Source organism: Lathamus discolor, chromosome 20 (assembly GCF_037157495.1).
Source record: "Lathamus discolor isolate bLatDis1 chromosome 20, bLatDis1.hap1, whole genome shotgun sequence".
NCBI classification, from domain to species: Eukaryota; Metazoa; Chordata; class Aves; order Psittaciformes; family Psittacidae; genus Lathamus; species Lathamus discolor.
The window spans coordinates 3,827,344-3,846,924 of record NC_088903.1 but is presented as its reverse complement, the minus strand read 5'-3'; the positions used below and the strand labels follow the sequence as shown (position 1 = coordinate 3,846,924).

The following is a 19,581-nucleotide window of genomic DNA, read 5'->3' as shown; positions in this document are numbered from 1 at the left end:
ATCCAACATACAAACAGTTACACTGAAAAAGGGCTTGGAAAACCAAAGCAAGAAACCCCTGAGCTGGCCTCGACTTGTGTTTGAACACTGGCTACATCTAGAAGGATCTTTACAACCAGTGAATGGGAGAAGCTGTGGGGGAAATAATACTTGGAAGTTGTTATTGAGGCACTATGTTGTATGCACACACAGAAATGAGCCAGTGGCAATTCAGATTTAAAAGAACAAATGGGGTTGCTTGTTCCTGTTTTATTCCCTTGATTCCATCCTGGATCTGTTTGTGCTCTAGATCATGCACAAACTACTGGGAGCAGAGTCCTGTTAGCTGAGTTTCCTTTAATGAAGCATATTGGTTACACAGAGATTACACCTTAACCTGAAGATTTATTTACTGCATTTTGCTCTTCTAAAAAAGCATTTTCTGGAATGATTGTTACTGCCAACAGAGTTTGATTACATAAATGGTACCAGCTGCTCCCTGGACCACAAAGGGGCTCAGGTGGAATCAGTTGGTGCAGGAGTAGGAGGAGGTTCTACACCTGTGCTGCAAATGCTCCTTGTGCCACAGTTCTCTGTGCTGGGCTTCTGCAGGCCCTGTGTGCTTTTCATCTCCTCTGTATTCTCAAGGTGTATGCAAATAACAGTCATTACTTGGCACAGGCACGGCATGCTGCACCTCAGTGAGTAGGTGTCAACTTCAAGGGTAAAATAACTCCTCTAAGCACATGCAAACCTGAACAAGCGCCTGGTGGGCAGCGTTTGAACACTGACAAGCCCCCAAGGGGCGTGAGCATCAGGGACTGGCCTGGTGAGAGCCCCAGCTCCTTTGCTGTGCTCCTGCAACAGCTCTTCCCCATCCCTGCTGCTCCCCAGGCTGCAGCTGGGAACTGCTGTGCACTTGACACCTCTGATGAAGAGCAGCTCATTGGAGCTCCTCATGAGCCCACACACCCACCTGGAGGGGCTGAGCAGGACCTGCTGCCTCCTGTGGGGAGGATGGAGCAGATAAAGCCCAAGAGCAGGTTGTGCTCTTTGCTGGGGTCTCTGGTGTTAGCTGTCTGCTTCTTCAGGTCCTCATGTGCTTTATGTGGCAAAGGGGTGGCATCTCCTGGGGCTCCTGCTTCCTCTAGCTGTGGTGAGTGTCCCTTACCTCCACGGGGACATGCAGATGTGGGTGCAGGCTGTGCTTTGGGTGCTGAGAGTGCTTGTACCACTGGAGACAGTGGTTGGGGCCCCCCTGGGTGCCTCAGAGCTGGCAAGTCTTTCACACCCACAGGGACTGACACGGAAGTGAAGAGGCAAATCCAAAGCATTGCATCACGGCGAGGGAGTTGTTTTCTCTGCTTTGTTTTTAATCTTCATGAAAAAAACAGGCATTTTCTGAGCCTGCCTCGTGTTTTGTGACCTCTGACATCCCCACAGCTCCGCTGTTCTGTGCCTTCTGCAGGTAAAGTCAAGTAGGCAAAGGTTCCCTTCTGCACTGGGTACTTCTCAAAACTATGCTTTTATCTCACCACAAAAAGACATTTTGTAAAGGTTATGAAGAAGCCTGGGTTTAAAAAAAAAAAAAAGCTCTTAAAGGTTTTTTGGGGGGTTGTTTTTTTATTATTATTATTGCATTACTGTAATTATTAGATTTTATCACCCAAAAAACCTTCTGACCTACAAAACTGAACTACAAGAACAGGCCCACAGCATGGAGCAGGCTCCAAAGGGGAAACACTGAAAGGGTTTAGATGTTCAAATACGAACCAGGCACCTTACAAGATTGTTCAAAAGCAATTCCAGAGGTGCAGTGCTTTGCTCCTTGTAAAACAGAGGTGGTTTATGCACCTCAATACCCTCCCAAAGCACTCGCCTGTGTACGTGACTGCGGTCAGCGTCCCATGAAAGGCAAAAGTGCGATGTTTGTGCAGCAGCTCAACTTTAGGAGGAACAAAATCCCCAAACTTCTTGGGAGTTTAAGCAAAATAATCACCTGTGTGTGCATCACGTGGGAGGTTTGCAAAGCTGACGGGCTTCCAGCAAAACGAGGGCTTCGGATGTAGAATCTGTGCTTGCAGAAAGGATTATCCCTGTGACAGAAAGAAAGAAAGAAAACGGATTAATTGAGCTTTAGAGGGATGAAATGTCAAAGTAAAGCTGAATCCTGGCACAAATGGAGGCAAGGGCAGCCCGTGGTGTGTGGGGAAATGGGAGCTGCCACTCGCAGCATCGTGTTGTGCTGGTGTGCGCCAGCTGGGGCTCCAGTTACAGAGCAGGTTCTGTCTCGAGGGTCCGTGATGGTGTATTTCTCCCTTTCTTCCTCCCAGCTGTTGTGCTGAACCCCAGCTGGGCAGCCCTGGCTTTTTATTTGATAAAAAAAAAGGCTATTTTGGATTATTCTCTCATTTTATCAAAAGCTGCTTAAAGAAAATGCCACCGGACTGGCCATCACCCCAGCACCCCTGTGCTGACACGCCACTAAAGCTGCACCATCTTCGCTCCTTTGCTTACCTCTCCTTCCACCCCTTCAACTGACAAGTGTTCCCAGCGGTCCCAACTGATGGAATATTGAGAACCCTGCTCCTCACGGGCTCCGGATGAGCAGCGGCGCAGGCTGGGAGCTCGCAGAGGTGCATGAGCTGGACCAAGCGTTGCCACCAGGCGTCTCTCAACCTCCTGCCGCTGCCTGTGTGGAGCTGGAGCGCAGGAAAACATCGGTGTACCCTGGGGTGCAAAGTGCTCCTAGCTCTTCCTCTGCTTTTGTGTAACACCTGGGAAGTGCCAGCCAGCAGCACGACTGCAGCAGGGCTGTGCATTTGACTCCCCCCACGTTGTAAGGCTGCGCATCGTGTTGTACCGATGCATCACGTACTGCAAGTGAGCTTACCTGCACGCTCCTGTTTGCAACTGAGTGGCAGTTCCATGTTTCTAGCTTCATCTAGATGATGGCAAAGAGAAAAAGAGCACAGAATCTGTCTTCTTCCTTTTCTTTTTCCAGCTTTCTAACAAAGAGCTATTGTGGAAAATGCTTGAGCTGTGACAAAGGGCTCCCAGGGAAGAATCCTGTGTGCAGGGGCATCGAGGAAAACCACTTCTGCACCAACAAAGGTTGGCCTGGCCATGTGTCTCCTGCCGAGCAGGGCCAGTCTCTCCCTGCAGCTCCAGCTTGTTTTCACAGGCAAATGGATGCAATTTCCCCTCTGCTCTTGGATAACTTGACATGCTCAGTGATCCTGCTACACATGATTCAGTCCATAAGGAGAATTTATAGCTGCGCTCGTTTAATTTTCAATGTGAATTAAGATAAACTGAGTCAAGATCATGTTAATTCCAAGTAAGAGTGATCTTTGTGGGGACTTTTAATACAGTTTAACTAATCCACTTCAGTGCATGTGAATTTATCGGTATATCCTTGGACACTTCAGGGAAAAGAAATAATGGCTTTAAGCTGGGAGAGGGAGATTGAGATGGGATCTTAGGAAGAAGTTCTGGCACTGTTGGGAAAAGGGACTGACAAGTGTGTGCTGTTCAGGACCTGGCCACTGTCAGAACAGTTCTTATCACAGCTGAGATGGAGCAGGGAATTCCGGATTTGAGCCTTGCCTTTGTTGTCAGTTCCCAATGACTTCTACTGTGTGCCTGGGCAGAGAAACGCAGGTGTGGGTGCTGTGATAGATGCTGTGGGTGCTGTGATAGATGCTGTGGGTGCTGTAATAAGATGCTGGTACAACTTTAGCAGAGGCTAGGAATCAGCTTGAAGCTCTCTAGGCACCTTGGATAACCAAGTGGAGACCAGCTACTACACTGGTGGCTTGAGAGCAAGGGATCCTGCTCTGGTTTAAGTCCTTCTCTTGTTGTTCTCAGTTCCCTTCTTTCACTTTGATGCTTTTTTTTCCACAGCCTTCGAGGGGTTTTTTGAAGTGGTTTTGCAGTTATCGGGTTGGTGTCTTATTTTGCTGTACATTATCACGTACAGCCTCACTTGTGACTTCGAGAAGTCTGTAGTTTCGGTAAACAGCTAGTTTCAATTTGCCTTTTTTTTCCACTCAAGTCTATTAAGCAGGCAAGGAAAAGCTCCTTTAATCCTGGCACCAATTCCAGAAAGAGGGACAGTAACAACAGAGTGAAAACTCAAATGTGATTTGCTTATTATCATTTTCTAAGGCCAGGGATGAAATCGCAGATGTGTGACAGGGACGACTGGATGAGCTGCTCTTGGAGAAACCACTGACGTGGTTATTCCCCGTTTCTAAATCCAGCTTTCTTTCAAAGACAGCAGCGGACTGGTGTTAAATCGTGCACCTTCTGAACACGGTAACACCAGCTTGCAGGAAGGATGCTCCCTGTACGGTCAGCAGATGCTTTGACCCTCAGTTTTCTTTAGGAAACCTAATGCTCTCTGTTTATCTCCCTAAACAAGTCATTGCTCACTAGGGAATGAAGAACAGGGAAGGCTTCAAAACACTCTCTAGACATAACCAAGGGCCGTGGACCACTTCCTTCCTACTTCTTTTCTCCTCTCCTTTCCCCACCTGTTATCCTGGGGCCTGCACTGTCTCTCACATTAGTTCAGGCCAGAAAGGATCTGTTTGTTCATCACAGGCCCCTCCATATACAAATGGACCTGGCGGTGTGGGCACAAACTGAAGCAGATCTCATAGGAAGCCACCAAGCCTGGGCTGAGGGCACAGAGGAGCCACCAGCACAGGGGCCAGCGGTGGCAAGCAGAGGGGCTGTGCCTCTGCCAGCCTCCATCTCTGAGTACGTTTCCTTTCTCACATCTCAGCTCCTGCACTGCTGGGAAGCTGCCTCAGTGCAGAGCAGATGCCGGTGCGCTAAAACTGCCCCTTTTCCGCTTTTATTCTCCAAAAATAAACTGGGGAGAAAGGCCATCACCCGTGGCATGACGCAGGCAGGGGGAAGGTGACTTCCCAGTGGCACCCAGCATGTGCCCTGCCCTCCTGCGGCTGCATAACCGGCATCATGGGCAACTGCACATCGCTGATAGGAGCCTGCCTGCTGCACTGATTGCTTCCTCTGCTGGGAGGATAAGGATCTTTTATTAACCTCATGGGGAGATCACAATCATGAGATGTTTCTCAGGGCATCCCCCTACAACCACTCTAAGAGCTCCTCTTGGTGAGGATTCCCAGCTCGGGCTGCTCTTAATGTCAGGAATTTACTCAGAGCTTTAACTTCTGCTATTTTCTTTGCCTGAAGGACGACTGTGATGAAGCTCCTTCCCCAAGCAAGCCTCCTGACATCAGCACACAAACTTTCCCTGTGTGCCTCCCAAATGCCAGCTCAGTAGCTGGGGAGCTGAGGGGGATGTTTGGGCAGGAGACAAAGCTGGACATGGGAGATCCCAAGGTCTTGTTTTGTCACTGCTGGGCAAAACTAAGAGCAGAGAAGACATCAGTGTCCCTCCTTGACGTAAGAGGAGGGATGTTACTGGGAAGTGGGCAGTTGAATAAGGCTCACCCTTGACTCACCAATGCTTCTGTCTCAGTGACTTTGGCTTCCTCTAGCAAAGGGGAGAAACCCCTCCTGGTGCTTTAGGTCAGTGAAGGAGCAGAACAGCAAAGCAGAAAGCAGGGGGATGGAGCTGGTTCTTCCTTCGGAGCTCCATGGCATCTTGTCCTGTAGCAGGGTGCAGAAGGACAGGTCAGCAGATTGCAAGGGACCTGCAATACATGGGTTTGAACTGGGATGCTTTTACTTGTATGCAAAACCAGTGTGCTGACCCAGGTGAGAGCAGCTGCGCCCACCTGGACCCGCCACCGCTGGGCAAGTGCCTTTTTGGGCTGGTTTCATCTCAATTCACTTATAGAAAACCAGTGGAAAATACAGGCAGGGTGTGAGTTCAGGGGGCAAAACCATCCTGTGCCGTGCTCTTCGCAGAGTGAACTGTACATCAGAGCCCCAGCAGTTCTGCTTTCTAAGATCACACAGCCCGGGCTGGCCAGGCACCATCTCCTTAGCACTGGGATCCTTTCCATCTTGGCTTGTCCAAGTGACTTAGCTGGGGGACAGACTGCAGGCGGTCCAATCTTACACACAGATGTACACCACACAGATTCCCATGAGGTATTTCATTGCTGAATGAGCTACAATTTCACATCAGCTCAATTCCACATTACTCATCTTGATCCAGTTCAGCAAATTCGGTGTTTCAGATGAAGTGGAACCAACCTGAACTGAATTCCTTCTGTCTGAGCTAACTTCCTGGGGAATTTATTAGGACCCGCATTTGCTTTTGAGAAATCACATTGGCGAACAACTGCCATCCAGGTCCCAGTGCTGGGACCTGGGCAGCAGATTCTCACTGCCGGTTCCTACCCTTCCTGCAGTGGAGGTAAGCAGAGGTTAGAATATTAGATATATATAGAATATATAGAATATAAGACTGAAAATACCTGGTCACCTGGCTTTTATATTTACATATATATATATGTGTATGCTTCTAACTATATATACATAGTTAATTTAACTTTAGGGTAACAAACGTGTTCTGGTGAGCGATCAGCCCAGTGTGGCTTTCCTAGTCGCAGCTCAGGCCTGGCACTGCCAGTTACTCACAGGGTGCACGTGTTAAAGGGAATACGTCAAAGAGACGGGATCACTAAGGCACGACATAGACTGCGAATACACACGATCAAATTAAGCACAGCTCTAATAAGTGCTTTGAGAACTCCCTAGGTGTAAGACATGACTGCACAAGAAGATTCAGTGTCATAAAGACAGAGTAAGTTGTTTATTTTAAAATATTCCCATTCTTTTTTTAGGGAAAACAATTTGCTTGGATTGGCTCCGACAACACAGAACTTGGCACGTCCTGAAACGCTGAAGTGAAAGCTTGGGAGTCTGTGCAGAGAACAAAGTGCAACCAGCTGCTTGGCTGCTTTCTCTCCCTGTCTGGCTTGGATGGATTCTGTCTCACTGTGGATGGATTCACCCAGACGCTGCCTCTCGCTCTGTGGCAGTGAGTACAGAGCAAATCTGGGTGCTGGTGCCTCTCTACACACCCACCACTCCACAGCCAGCACCAAGGCTTCGTTTCATGGCTTTACACCCACCATTTCCAAGTATTCTGCCTGTACCTGAGAGAAGGCTTTCATCTCCAGTCCCGCTTGGCGGAAGCGGTTACAAGATAAAGCTCTCTCAGGCAGTACCTGCCTGGATAATCAACGAACAAAGAGCAAACAGAGCAATAAATAGACTCTCGGAGAGGTGAACTGCATGTGCCTGCGGAGATAAGCGAGAAGCGAGTGTGCTCCTCACACAGCACGAAAAGCCAGTGATGCGCGCTGGGAGCGCGAAGGGCAGCGCGGGGCACCTCCTGGGGCACCAGATAGAAACCCTGATAAACCTCCAAGCGCCAGCATCCTGCCCGTGAAGCACCCCTAATGGGATCAGAACCACAGCAGTGATGGCCCTACTGAGAGGGGAGCACTGGGGAGGTTTTTAAGAGACAGCTGGGCTGTGGATGGGTTTACACAGGATCCTCCACTTCGGGTACATTTAATTTGGGCTTGTAATCTTGTTGTTTCTAACAACAGCAAATCTTCAGGTCTTCCAGCACTAAAACTATGCTAGAGGAGAACAAATTGGCTTTTCCCAACAGGGAAGTGTTTCCTTTCCTCAAGAGCCATGGACTACCGAATTCACCGGCCATAGCGTTTAGTGTGTAGGAAAGGTACCACTCACAAGGTGGTGTCTGCCTGAAGCCACTTGCTTTGCAGAGGATGCTGCAAGCAGGCGGGAGAGCGGTGAAGGATGCGACCATTGGCACTCCTGCACAGAGATGTTTCATGTGGTAGTTGAGCACCTTCTCTCAGGTCCTTCTCAGGGTCTGAGAGAGGACGTGCGGACGGAGAGGTGACAAGGAAGGAGATTTCCCTCTTGTCCCTTCAATGACAGTTTCTCATGTGTCAGTGCAAAAGCAGATCCCACTTCATCTGACGGGTGTCAGCACAACGCGTGTGCCGCGGTGCAGGCACTGAGGAAGTACCTGAACCCCCAAGCGCATGACGGCAGCGTGGCACCGAGCACGGCTCTCCCGTGCTGCTGAAAGCATGAGGAGGAGGAGGAGGGTCCAGTGAGTGCCGGTGACACCGGGGCGTGCCGTGAGCTTGCAGGGGTACAGGAAGTATAAAAGAGAGCTTCCCAAAGAGGGTCTCTGGCAGGAGCTGCGGCGTGGGGAGGCTGCGCTGGAATGCTCTTACTAACCTTGTGCCTGCATCTCTGAAACCAGACCATGGAGGGTGGTGAGTACCTGCTCTGCAGCCTCTGGCTTGTCTTCAGCTTTATTAACAATGCCCCAGTTCATGTCCTGTGTCACAAAGATGGAGCACTTTTAACAGAGCATTTAACAATACAAATGACTTTCATCTTCCTCATATGCAGCGCTATAAAAAAAGGCACAGTTCCCTTTGACAAGCTCAGAAAACCTCAAATCAATTACTTCAGAAACACACACACAAAATAGGCTCGGAGGCAATTTTCAGGGGCTGTTTTGTCCTGAAGCAAATGAGCCCTTCTCACATAATTTGTACCTTTCCTTCCACGTTCTTAACAGCAGATTAAGAACAGGAATGCTCTCTCCTTGGCAGCAGTTTAATTCAGTGAACGAATCATGGGATTAGCAGCAAGCCTGTGTGAGTTATTGCTGGCTGGGTCTGTCCAGTCTCTTGCAAAGGGTTTCTATTAATGAATACGTCCAGTGCAGCAGCAGAACTTTGCTATAAAGAGCTGGGGCTTGTGCTTGCTCAGCGCTGGAACAGCCCCGAGTCAGCGCACTCGCAGGGGTCTATCCCTCTGCATCACCCAGCCACGCAGCACCAGGGGAGAGCAAGTGAGCTCCTCTCCTCTTCGGAGCATGACCTCCCTCATGCGCAGTGGCTCCTGCTGAGCGCTTCACGCTCCCTTTTCCCATTTGTTGCTGTTCCTCAGCCAGAGCCCTGCAGGCACCAGCCTCCAGGAGCTCGAGCGGGTGGGTGGCCACAGGAAGGGGTGGCACTGTGGGTCCAAGGTGGGGCGGATAAGATGCGGGCTCTTCTTGCCTCTCTGACTCTGATTTACTCCTGTTTCTATGGGCTTTGGGGGTTTTATTGCTCAAAGATTTGCAAACACGACTCCCAGTTGCCAGGGAGTGCAGGGAAGAGGGACAAATGCAATAGCTCAAGTGGGTAAGTTGGTTTATAACCAGACTAACCAAAGAGGGTTTAGAATACAATCGCTACCCCTCCATGCCAGGCAGCACAGTCAGAGCTGCAATAAGGATGGTGAGAAGCATGGGAGTTCATCCCAGTAAAGCTCTGTTCCAGGTGTAAGCAGTGGAACAGGGTGCAATGGGAGGTGTCACTGCCTTTTCTCTGGGACATTTTTAAATCAGAGCTTGAAATTAGCTGGGATGCAGGAGGGTTCCTGAGCATCCCAACCCCACGGGCTAATTCTGGCAGGAGAAAGAAAGAATCAGTGAGAACCTGACAAGAAAAGCAGCACAAGTTTCCTGCCTTTTCTGCCCTACTACTACACTTCAGAGGAATATTCCAGAATAGCTGTTTTGGAAGCTGCCCAGCAGGATGGCTTCTTGTTAACAGTTACGTAGGAAACACGATTGGCTCACTTACGAATGAATCATAGAATCGTAGTATCGTGGAATAGTTTGGGTTGGAAAGGACCTCAAGATCATCCAGTTCCAACCCCCCTGCCATGGGCAGGGACACCTCACACTAAACCATCCCACCCAAGGCTTCATCCAACCTGGCCTTGAACACTGCCAGGGATGGAGCACTCACAACCTCCCTGGGCAACCCATTCCAGTGCCTCAGCACCCTAACAGGAAAGAATTTCCTCCTTATCTCCAATCTAAACTTCCCCTGTTTCAGTTTTAACCCGTTACCCCTTGTCCTGTCACTACAGACCCTGATGAAGAGTCCCTCCGCAGCATCCCTATATATGAAGCTTTCCAACTTGCTTATCTCTGCTTATGTTGCCTTTGGATTCACAATCTCCTAAAAAGGGAGGTGGCGGGTAGCGTGTTTTCTGCTCTAACACATGTATGAACACCTGATAAAAGCACGACCTCTTTCCATTGCGTCTGTGCACTCCTGAAATGATGGTCTCTTTTCTGTGCCAGCTGTAAGGAGCAGAGGGGCAAAGCGGGGAGAACGGGCACTGAGCTGTCAGCTGCAGGTAGTCATTACAGCACTCGGGGATGAATAATTTTTCTCAGAAATACGCGGTTCTTCGCCCAAAACCCTACGCCTCTGATGGTGAAAAGGCACCTGAAACCATGGTTCAAGAGATAAACAGTGCATTACTCACCACCTACACATGTGCCAAGGTGCTTGAGACTGAAACCTTTGCTCCTCAGTTCTGGCCAGCCGATGATGCTTTCACCATGAGGGTTTAGCCAGAGCAGGCTTGTTTGGCTTTGCCAATGCTCCCTAAAGCGTTCCCAACTCCTGCTGCTCATCCCGTGCATTCCCTGACACCAGCAGAGAGGAGCAGCTCTGCTCCTGCACTGCCGGACCTGCTTGGGTCAGAGCTGAGCCAGGGCTTTGTCCTGCAGGATTCCACTCCAGTTTAACCATCCTACACCGCTGTTTCTGCTCCTCTTCCCTCCTCTGCATTGACTTTCTGCTACCAAATACTTCTGACTTCTCTGGGCACACCTGGAGAGGATTCACTGCTCCTACAGCTGCTTTTCTCTTCAGATTTGCTGCTGATGCTGATGCTGAGGGAGATTCAGGTAAACTGGATGGGATGCTCCTGTCTAAACTCGCTGACCCTTCTGCCACAGCAGGGAATGAACCCGCACCCTGATGCCCACCCCTTGGCAGCTGAACCATGACTTTAAAACACCAAAACCACCCGGTTCTTTCCTCTGCTGTCGAGGGAGCCTCAACCACACGTCGAGGGCTTGAGTTCAGAGAGATGAATCCCACCCCTTGTGCTTGCTCCATGGAGGAAGAGTCTCAAAACTGATGGGTTGCTGCCTCCTCTCCCCCTGCCCTGCATCAGCAGCAGAGAGCAGACCCCTTCCCTCTTTCATCTGCATGGAGCAATTCTCCTGCCCTCCTTTTCCCAGGTCCTGCAGGACAAGGGCATGCTTTGAGAACTGCAGCACCTGATGTGGGGCTCTATTAATGTGTCTGACTCATTTGCTGCAATAGGTTTTTGCTCTTTCTATAAATGAGGTTTCAGTGCAACTGTTTGTGGGGACTTTTGAGGGGGGTTTTCTTCTTGGTATTTTGAGGAACAAAACTTTAGGAAAATACCCACAGCAGAAAGCTGCCAGAGGGGAGTGGGGAGGAGAAAGAAAAAGTAGAGAAAGATACCCAGAATTACCTGTTAAACACCAGAGCATGCCTCACTCCTTCCCTGCCACTCATTTGCTTCTGTTCCCTGTCCCAGACCCCTAAGAGTTGTGTCCTGTCTGCCCAAATCTGGTGACACAGGCACTCGCTCAAACAGTTCATGTGGGAAGACCATGAGGCTGCGTTGCCATCCAGGTTCTGCCTTGGCAAACGTGTAAGCTGAGGTGGGGGTGCAGAAAGAGGGGACGAAACAGGATGAGCTTCTCACTATTGAAAAGTCATTTGACATTTAAGGTGCTTGAAACAGCAACTGAGAGAGAAAAGAGTGTGATGCTCTTCAAAGGAATGAGTCAGCTGAACTGCTCCAGGACCAGTACTTGAGTCACTGCAGCATCCTATTCAGTTTGACACTTCACAGTGTGCTAGGAAAGAAAAGACAAGAAAAGCAAAGCAGATCCCCAGGGCTGTGCACTCATGGCTTGTCAGGTTAAGGAAGGGCTGGGGCTGTGCTGGGGGCACCAGCCTGGTACCTGGCAGAACCGGGTCCTTTCCAGGAGATAACAGAAGAATGCAACCCAAGGAATGCCAAGAGCAAGGCACTGATGGAGCGGGGCTGAGGTTGGTGCCTCTCCTCTCTGGGCTGTCAGTGGCTCTTCTCCTCTGCCTCCTTTTTAATACAGCAGCCAGGAGGTGCCTTACCTTTGGGGCCTCAGCCCCTGGGCCAGCAGACGCAGTTATTGCCCATCCCCAGGCAGACACAAGCACCAGCTCCAGGAGGCCCCTGGAAATCAGGTGTTTAAGAGAGTGGACTCAGATGAGTGGTTCTTTAGGCAGAGGTCGAGGACCCGATGCCTGTGTCCCAGGCAGTAAGGGCAGTTACAGTCGAGGCTTGCTTAAATTCACCCAGCAGGTTCAAGACATTTGGGCTTTCAGTGTATTTCCTGTGTGTAATATGCAGAAGTTAGATCAGCTTGAAGGGAGAGATGGCTACGGCAGATGCTCACCAAACCTCTTCCTGCATCCTGCAACTGCTCAGAGTGAAAACCACTGGATGCATACAGAGAATAGAGACAAGAACATTTATCCAAGCTTCCCCCCAACTCCCCAGCATCCTCCATGCCTGACTGTAAAATGCACTCCCAATGCACTGATACCCTTTTGGATTCCCTCAGGGGGACTTGGAGAAGGTGAGGGATGGAGGAACACAAGTGAGCACCCAGCTGCATGAGTATAAAAGATCAAAATAAGGGGGGAAAGTGGCACAAATTCTGAGAGACACAAGGGGAAGCTCACGAACAGCCTCTGGGGATGGGAAGTAAGAGTCTTTCACACGTGGCTGAGGATCTCTCACCCACACATCACCACTCAAAACAAGTATCTCCATTCACAGCTACCAAAGTAACTGTTAGTAACGATGCTACCGCGTTCACCTTACAGTGGGGATCCAGCTGCAGTCACCTGAAGTAGTGGAAGTTCATCCTCCTGGTCCAGCCCAATACCTAAACATGAGCCTGGCAGAGCAGGGGAGGGTGTAAGGGAGCTCTGCAGAAACAGAACGGTATGGAAAAGCCATACTCCCTAGAAGAAATGGGCAGCTGGAAACCAAAGGCAGCTCCTGTCTCTGCCCCAGCCTTGCTCAGGGATCCTGGACCAGATAATCATGGAATCAGGAATGAGCAGGGAAGTGAGCAACTGTGATGCAGGGAACTCGCCAGTGCCTAGAGACACAGCCTAGGATGAGCAGCACAATGCTCAGAGCAGCTGATGCCAACTCTCCCTCAAGGAAGAGCACATCTCCTGCTCGTGCCAGAGCAGAGGCTGAGGCTTTCTCATGGCTGTCAGATCATTTCAGTCACAACTGCCTGAGGTAGATGCTGGCACATGCTTTAAATAGAGCGAAGAGAAAGTTTTCACTGGCCTCGATGCCTCTGCTAACCACAGCAGGAAGAACTGTTTGTCTGAGATTGCTCTCACCATTATCACATCTGGCTCTGAACTCAGCTCTTCCTCCCAGCTGTCAGCATCCTCCCTCTCCCCATCCAAAGGCAGCAGAAGCCAACTCTGACATTTAGACACAAGCAATAAATTTCAGGCAGCTTCAGCGATGGGGGCAGAGCTTTCCTGTTGTGCAGCGCTGCCAGGGAGCAGCTGGGACAAACGTATTACACTCCCAGCTTTCTGCTCTCACATGGGTTGAGCAGCTCCGAACAGGCACAGGAGACAGGCCGCTGACTGTCGGCAGGGAAAAAACACCCGCACAATAAAGATGCAGGAGTTCACTCTCCTGAGCTACCAGCCTTTACAGATGAAACTGGAAGGACCGCGCTCCTGAGACTTCATCTGTGCTCTGACAGTACCTTGTTATGTGAGCCTGGGTTCTCAAGTGAGCATCTTCACCATTAGCTAACCAGCTGTGGGGAGGTTGGCGGGGTCAGGTATGCCAGCGCTGTGTTTTCAAAGTGAGCATCATGTGGGAAGCCCCACTCAACTCCTAACTCTAACACAGTGTCTCCTTCTCCAGGCAAGCCGCTAAAGGTCACTCTTGTTCTCAGCCTGCCCCTGTTTTTTCAGGTAAGATGTTAAACCCAGCGCTGGTGAAACCCAGTTGTGTTTTTGTTGTGGGGAGGGAGAGATCTTGAAAGCTCTGACAGGCAAAAAGCAACCACCCACAGCCCTGAAAGATGTGTGGGGGCACGGCTGCTCACAGCACGGGTCCAGCCCTGCAGGAGGTGGGTGGTGAGGCAGCAGAGCAGAAGCTGGACAAAAAACAAACACGAGGAATGGAAACAAAGAGGGAAGAGAAGCAATGACATACACTGCCGTTTAAGATGGCCTGGACTGTTAGAACTAAGTCCCATTTAGCCCCAGAATGAGCATTTTCAGGGCAGACAAGAGCATCCTATGCTGAGCGCTTGTGAAGAGCCAGCTCGATGCTCTTTGCAACACCTGGTCAAAGCACTGAAGACCTCAGTCTTCAGCGACTGAATTCAGTGTTGAAGAGCTGATGTGCTCAAGGAGGAGGAGTTCAGTGTCTTCCTCTGCCTGTTCCCCCTCAGAGTAGATGTGAAGGGGGAAGGAGAACCCAGAGCCCGGAGCTGTGCCATGACCTGCTCCTGAACCACAGCCTGGCCCCAGCGCTCGCGCTCTCACAACCACAGGAGCAGCCTCAGCCACACCACGGCCCCCAGCTCAGGCTCTCCAAGAGGCTCAGCAGGGCAGGGAGGGCTTTGCAGCCTCGTCCTTTTCCCTTTCACTTCTGGCGGCATGCCTCCAGCTAGCAGGCAGGATGTGGTGAAAGCCAAACCTGCCTGAGATGGAGAGCACGCAAAGATACTTGGCGATAAGAGGCAGAGGTATCCAGGGGAAACCTTTCATCTCTGTGCGATGGAGAGAAGGTACTGGAGACTAATAAGGCTCAAAAAAACAGGGCACAGAGACCACAGGCTCGCTCTGCCCTGTGTGTTAAGACAGTGTAGGAAGATAAAACAAGAATAATCAGAACTTAAATCAGGGGCAGGAGCCTGAATGAGACATCAGCAACGTGTCTGTGCCAGCACCGTAACAGCTTCCTGCTTCACTCTGTGCTTCCTCCCAATCTCATCAACACCTCTATTAATTTAGCAGAGAAAAGAGCCCAGGGAGGCTCCAGCTTCATTCTCCCATGGAGCTCCAGGCACCCCCAGGCTCACCCCTCACTGTGGGGCTGGGACCTCCCCATGCGAGGCTGCTGCTGTTTGGAACCACCACCACCACTGCAGCCTTCTTCTAGCACTGCCACAAGTGAGAAGTGAGCAATAGGAACATTGCAGATGGGAGAAGGGAGGGAATGCTCAGGTTAGAAAACGCCACGAGTAGTCAGTCAAGAGGAGATGTCCCTGCTGAGAGAAGGAGAATGCTGAAGGATACGTTATCTTTCACACTTCGAGAGCTGACTGCCCACAAGGAGCTGTACGTGGGTCCTGAACCACCCTGGAAAGCAGCCACACGTTTGAGAGCTTGCAGGGGGTACTGTGGCTGAGCACTAAACAGGTCGGGTGGAATTCCCACTTTGAGCCTAAAAAAAAACCCTAAACCCCATGTACTTATGGGAAGTGGGTTTGGCCATGAGACCTCGCCAGCCCTTCGTGATGTTGGCATGAGCCAATGCTTGGGAACTCCCTGGGACTTCTCTGCGGGCCGTGGCTGGGTAACCCTGCCTGCTCACAGGTCAGCACCAGGCTCCCCTCCCGACACCATGAGGGCCATGGTACCTGTCCCAATACTCTTCTTTCCTCCCCTGTTCTAGGTCTGTGCTGGGAACAACGTCACCGATTACTATGACTCCAACACCACCATCGACTACAACGAGTTCGAGGTCCTGTGTGAGAAGGATGATGTCCGTAACTTCCGCGCTGCCTTCCTCCCAGCCATGTACGCCCTCATCTGCTTCACAGGGCTGCTGGGGAACGGGCTGGTGGTGCTCACCTACATCTACTTCAAGAGGCTCAAAACCATGACAGACATCTATCTGCTGAACCTGGCTCTGGCAGACATCCTCTTCCTGCTGACTCTCCCCTTTTGGGCCACAACTGTAGCCAAGCACTGGCTTTTTGGGAAGTTTGCCTGCAAAGCTGTGTATTGCATCTGCAGAATGAGTTTCTTCAGTGGGATGCTGCTCCTCCTGTCCATCAGCATCGACAGGTACTTTGCCATTGTCCAGGCTGCCTCAGCCCACCGCTTTCGTCCCCGGATGATATTCATTAGCAAGGTTACATGCATCATCATTTGGCTCCTGGCCTTCATCCTCTCAATCCCTGAGTTGGTTCACAGTGGTGTAAAAAACATGGACAACAATCCCCGTTGTTCCATCATCGCTCACGACCTGCAGACCTTCAATGCTGGCATCAAAGTGTCCCAAATGGTTTTTGGCTTCTTATTTCCCTTGCTGGTCATGTCTGCCTGCTACCTCATCATCATCAAAACATTACTGCAGGCCCGTAACTTTGAGAAGAATAAAGCCATCAAAGTCATCATTGCCGTGGTAATCGTCTTCGTTGTCTTCCAGCTGCCCTACAACGGTGTCATGCTGGCCAAGACCATCTCAGCCTTCAACCACACCAGCTCGTGTGAGGAGAGCAAGCAGCTCGACGTGGCAGATGACGTGACCTACACCCTGGCCTGCTTCCGATGCTGCCTCAATCCTTTCCTCTATGCCTTCATTGGCGTCAAATTCCGCAACGACCTCTTCAAGCTTCTGAAGGAATTGGGCTGCCTGAGCCAGGAGCGCCTCTGGCAGCTCTCAACCTGCCGCGAGAGCAAGAGGTTCTCCTTTGCCATGGAGACAGAGACAACCACCACCTTCTCCCCATGAGCCGAGCTCCAGGCAAGCTTTGACTGAGCTGCAGTAGTTCTGTACACGTCCTCTGTTCTGAACTGTTGGTAGAGCAAGACCTGCCACTACCATAGGAAAGAGGAAAACCCAGGAGGCTCTGCCTGTTTCAGGCAACAAACACTGCTAGCCAGTACCCCCATGGATGGAGAGACTCCAGTAAGGCTGGGACTAACAGCAAAGCAAGGGAGAGGGAGCCTGGTGAGTCTAGAACTTACCCCATCATTTCACCTTTATTTCAGTCTTTGTTAGTCACAATGAGAAATGTTCAGAACATTCTCCCTCAAAGCAACAAATACCAAGAGAAACAGACAAGAACTAAACAAGAACTTCCGAGAGCATCATCCTTGCTTCGAATGTTGCTTTAAACAGCACTGCCTATTGCTCTTCCATACCTACAGAAACGATGCCCATTGAACCGATCCTGTCTTCAACCCAGAACAGCACCAGCAGCCTCAGGCTCCAAGCTTGTAAGCTGTGAAGTATCCAAGCACACCAGTCTTCACTCTGCCTTCCCCCATGAAAAGTGAGATATGTCCATAACTAATACTAACCCCATACGTATGATAGATATAATTTCAGTGACTTCATGTATTATTGTGGAAACTCATATGTTTCTCAAGGAAAGTACAAATTCCACTCCACTTCCACCTGTATCTGGTGTTTCACCTGTAAAGAAGGTGCATCCTAAGGAGCACAAGTGATTCCATCCCAACATTGACTTGAATTCTTTAGGAACGCTGCTTCACTCTGGAAAGAAAGCCTCCTTTCGCTTCTGAAAGGGCACAAGGCTGACGAGCTCCAAATAACCAGGTGCCAGGATCCTCAGGATTTTAAAGATTCAAGCCCAGGGCAAATCCAGGCATTTCTTAAGGCGAAACGTTCAGATTCTGGATGTAGTTGTGCCCATGCTCCAACCACTCCAGTCTGCCAGCATCTGAATGCTTGTACCTGGCTTTATCAACCATGGAGGGCACATACACGTGGGGCCTTCTGTGCTATTGCTTGCTGACCTCCAGAGCTAAGCAGGAATGTGGGTTTTCTTCTCCCCTCCCAATCAACGCGTCCTTCTAGAAGGGCTTTAGCAGCTGGCTTTGAAGTCAGGTATGTATTTCACTTATAAGCTATTGAAAACGTGTTTTGCATTCACACAGTCCGTGCTAAGAGAGATGCCGTTCACCGGTGTGATTTCAGTGCAAAGGACAGTGATGTGCTCAAGATTACTGCCAGGGTCAGTACTTGAAAGGAAAGTAGCAGCTGAACACCAGATTGTTGTCATGTAAAGTAAGACCTGGAAAAGAAGCCCAGGATGCAATGCCAGCTGGCGCCGCTGCTGCAAGAGCCAAGGTTCCTAAGGACAGATGAATGCCCTGGGAACTGCTGGCGTGGGTGCAGAGCCTCACCCTCCGGAGCAGCAGCCGGACAGCTTTGTGCAAAACATGAGGCATGTTCCCATGGGCACACCGAGCCACACGGAGCAAACCACACGAAGAAGACATCTATGCTTCTTTCAATAGCACAGGTAGATCCATCAGGAATGCTGGAGCAGAGGCTGACAAACATTCCTTTAGAGACAGGACAATTACAATCAGCCTCCCAAGGAAAGAATTCAGTTAGCTGGGTTTCAGACAAGGCTGCCAGTTACACAGCTGGCTGCCATCATAATTAAATCAATTCTTCTTCATAAACCATTTGGCTCTGGGGTACGGGATGTTGCCAAGAGCTGGGAATTGGGAAGAAAGCACATTCTGCTCCTCATCACCTGCCTGTGCCCCGTCCGACTGTTTAATGCATTTGCTGTTAGGATGTCCATGTAACACGTGCACAAGTGCTGCTTCTCTGACCTCTGGAATGGGGGTTACACACTGACGAGTCATTTGTTCTGGGTTTGCTCCTATAATCCTCACTCAGGCAAGGCACTGGGCTAAGGAGAACCCTGCCAGAGCAAGGAATGCCCATAATACAGGCTCGGGTTAGTTTTCTTCATCGGTAACAACATATCCTCAATGTATATGCATATATGTAAAGCTGCTTTGTATGGAGAAAGATAAATGTGTACCTGAATGTACCCTGAAAATACACTGCTTTAACCATAACTTCTCACACAGAATACTTTCACCTAACTTATTCTAGCAAGGAGAACTGCAGAACATGCAGCTGCACTTGTCCCCTGGCTGATAAAAGCCATTCCCCTTCTACAGACTGAGAAGCCTTCAGGTTTTTATCAGCCAGACAATTGAACAGACAAAACAACTTTGCCACTTCCTGAGATGAATCACATCAACAGTGGCCCAAGATCCTGACTCGAGTTTCCCTGCTGAAGTCTGAAAACTGACTGTATTTTGCTATTTTGGGACAATAAATTATACCATTTTTTAAAAGTACCTTTGGTTTTCCATGGTATTTCCTCCATAGGATGCATCTCATATGTATCAGAATGGCTCATAGCAGCCTTCCAGTACCTGAAGGGGGGCTATAGGGATGCTGGGGAGGGGCTCTTCATCAGGGACTGCAGTGACAGGACAAGGGGTAACGGGTTCAAACTGAAACAGGGGAAGTTTAGACTGGATCTAAGGAGGAAATTCTTTCCTGTGAGGGTGGTGAGACACTGGAATGGGTTGCCCAGGGAGGTTGTGAGTGCTCCATCCCTGGCAGTGTTCAAGGCCAGGTTGGATGAAGCCTTGGGTGGGATGGTTTAGTGTGAGGTGTCCCTGCCCATGGCAGGGGGGTTGGAACTGGATGATCTTGAGGTCCTTTCCAACCCGAACTATTCTATGATTCTATATCATCTCCTTCAAGAGCTGCCTGCTGATCAACCCAGCTTCATAGCAGCCCTGCAGGAAAAAAAGCCTGTAAAATAAACTAAGTAGAAAAAGAGCTGGTTTCCTTCCTCAGCTGATGCAC

At 50.1% G+C, this 19,581-nt stretch overlaps 1 protein-coding gene and 1 long non-coding RNA gene across 4 annotated transcripts; one reads left to right on the top strand and one right to left on the bottom strand.

Annotated features, from left to right (window-relative positions):
* Positions 1–364: 364 nt before the first annotated feature.
* LOC136023972 (uncharacterized) lies at positions 365–8,311 on the bottom strand. The gene is made up of 4 exons (XR_010616725.1): positions 8,215–8,311; positions 5,478–5,625; positions 1,979–2,075; positions 365–1,549 (listed from the first exon to the last, which is right to left on the bottom strand). It is a non-coding gene; the product is annotated as an uncharacterized LOC136023972 (long non-coding RNA).
* CCR7 (C-C motif chemokine receptor 7) lies at positions 8,201–19,061 on the top strand. 3 transcript variants are annotated; one of them, XR_010616723.1, is made up of 4 exons: positions 8,201–8,252; positions 13,831–13,880; positions 15,595–17,781; positions 18,811–19,061. XR_010616723.1 is itself a non-coding variant. In XM_065698930.1 (3 exons), exons 1-3 carry the CDS (start codon positions 8,243–8,245, stop codon positions 16,657–16,659), a joined length of 1,125 nt encoding a protein of 374 aa, XP_065555002.1. In that variant the 5' UTR covers positions 8,201–8,242; the 3' UTR covers positions 16,660–19,061. The 3 variants fall into 3 exon arrangements, 2 of the variants coding, with proteins under 2 accessions (XP_065555002.1, XP_065555003.1); XM_065698930.1 differs by having other exon boundaries at positions 15,595–19,061; XM_065698931.1 differs by lacking the exon at positions 8,201–8,252 and adding an exon at positions 13,628–13,692 and having other exon boundaries at positions 15,595–19,061.
* Positions 19,062–19,581: the final 520 nt, after the last annotated feature.